This window comes from Nanorana parkeri, unplaced genomic scaffold (genome assembly GCF_000935625.1).
Source record: "Nanorana parkeri isolate BGI_ZX_2015 unplaced genomic scaffold, ASM93562v1 scaffold945, whole genome shotgun sequence".
Taxonomy (NCBI): domain Eukaryota; kingdom Metazoa; phylum Chordata; class Amphibia; order Anura; family Dicroglossidae; genus Nanorana; species Nanorana parkeri.
Genome location: NW_017307213.1, coordinates 284,608 through 285,433, shown reverse-complemented (window position 1 = coordinate 285,433; position 826 = coordinate 284,608). Strand labels below are relative to the sequence as shown.

At 41.2% G+C, this 826-nt stretch overlaps 1 protein-coding gene across 1 annotated transcript in view; it reads left to right on the top strand.

Moving 5' to 3' along the window:
• Positions 1-826, top strand: part of ATP8A2 (ATPase phospholipid transporting 8A2) — a gene marked incomplete at its 5' end in the record, with an annotated part of 434,715 nt that overhangs the window by 394,570 nt on the left and 39,319 nt on the right. The window contains one exon of the mRNA XM_018566377.1: positions 141-229. Coding sequence (XP_018421879.1) covers positions 141-229 — 89 coding nt within the window. The remainder of the gene's footprint in view (positions 1-140; positions 230-826) is intronic.

Below are 826 nucleotides of genomic sequence, written 5' to 3'. Positions count from 1 at the left end.
ATCTTACTGTCTACTATATGTACCTTCAGAGATGTAAACACCCCCATGTCTCAAATGTAACCAGTGTACAGAACCATAGAATTACCTTTGCCTTGGACTTTAATATCAGCAGTGTTACAGATATGTCTCTTTGTTTCCAGGCGGGGATGGTATTGAAGAATGGATACTTCTGGCTTGGATTGCTGCTTGTTCCTTCCGCATGCCTGATACGGGATGTAGCTTGGAGAGCGTAAGTCATATGGTATATTCAGTCAAATTTAAAGGTGCATCACAGTGTGTTATATAACGACAGCCATTTTAAACTTGAAGGATGAACTGTACTTGCCGACCAGAACAACTAATCACATTTCCAATCTGCTTCCCTATCTGAAAGAGTTTTAATGTCCATAACACTCCATTAACTGCAACTTCCCAAGCCCTTTGCGTGATGATGTTTGATTAAGCTCACTCATTTAAACCTCATATTTACTTAGTAACCTCCCCATTTCCTCCAACTCATATAGTATTTCCTGCATTTCCCTTTTCCCTATGGGTAACTCAAGGCAGTAAGTGTTAGTAACATGAGTATAGACTAAGAGTAGACAACCTCAGCACTAAAGCTCCCATCATGCCTTTGTGGAATGGCATTGCTCGGCATGGATTCTTCTGCCAAGATACTACCCCAGTCCAGGTATAAAATTTCAAGCTCCTCATCCCCCTTGGGTCCATATCAGAACTCGGGTAAGCATGGCACAGCAACTATGCAGTCCCACTTACAAGCGGAGGACCATGCATATAACAAGTGACCTTATAACCAGAATGATAAAAGTAAAGACAAACTATATAT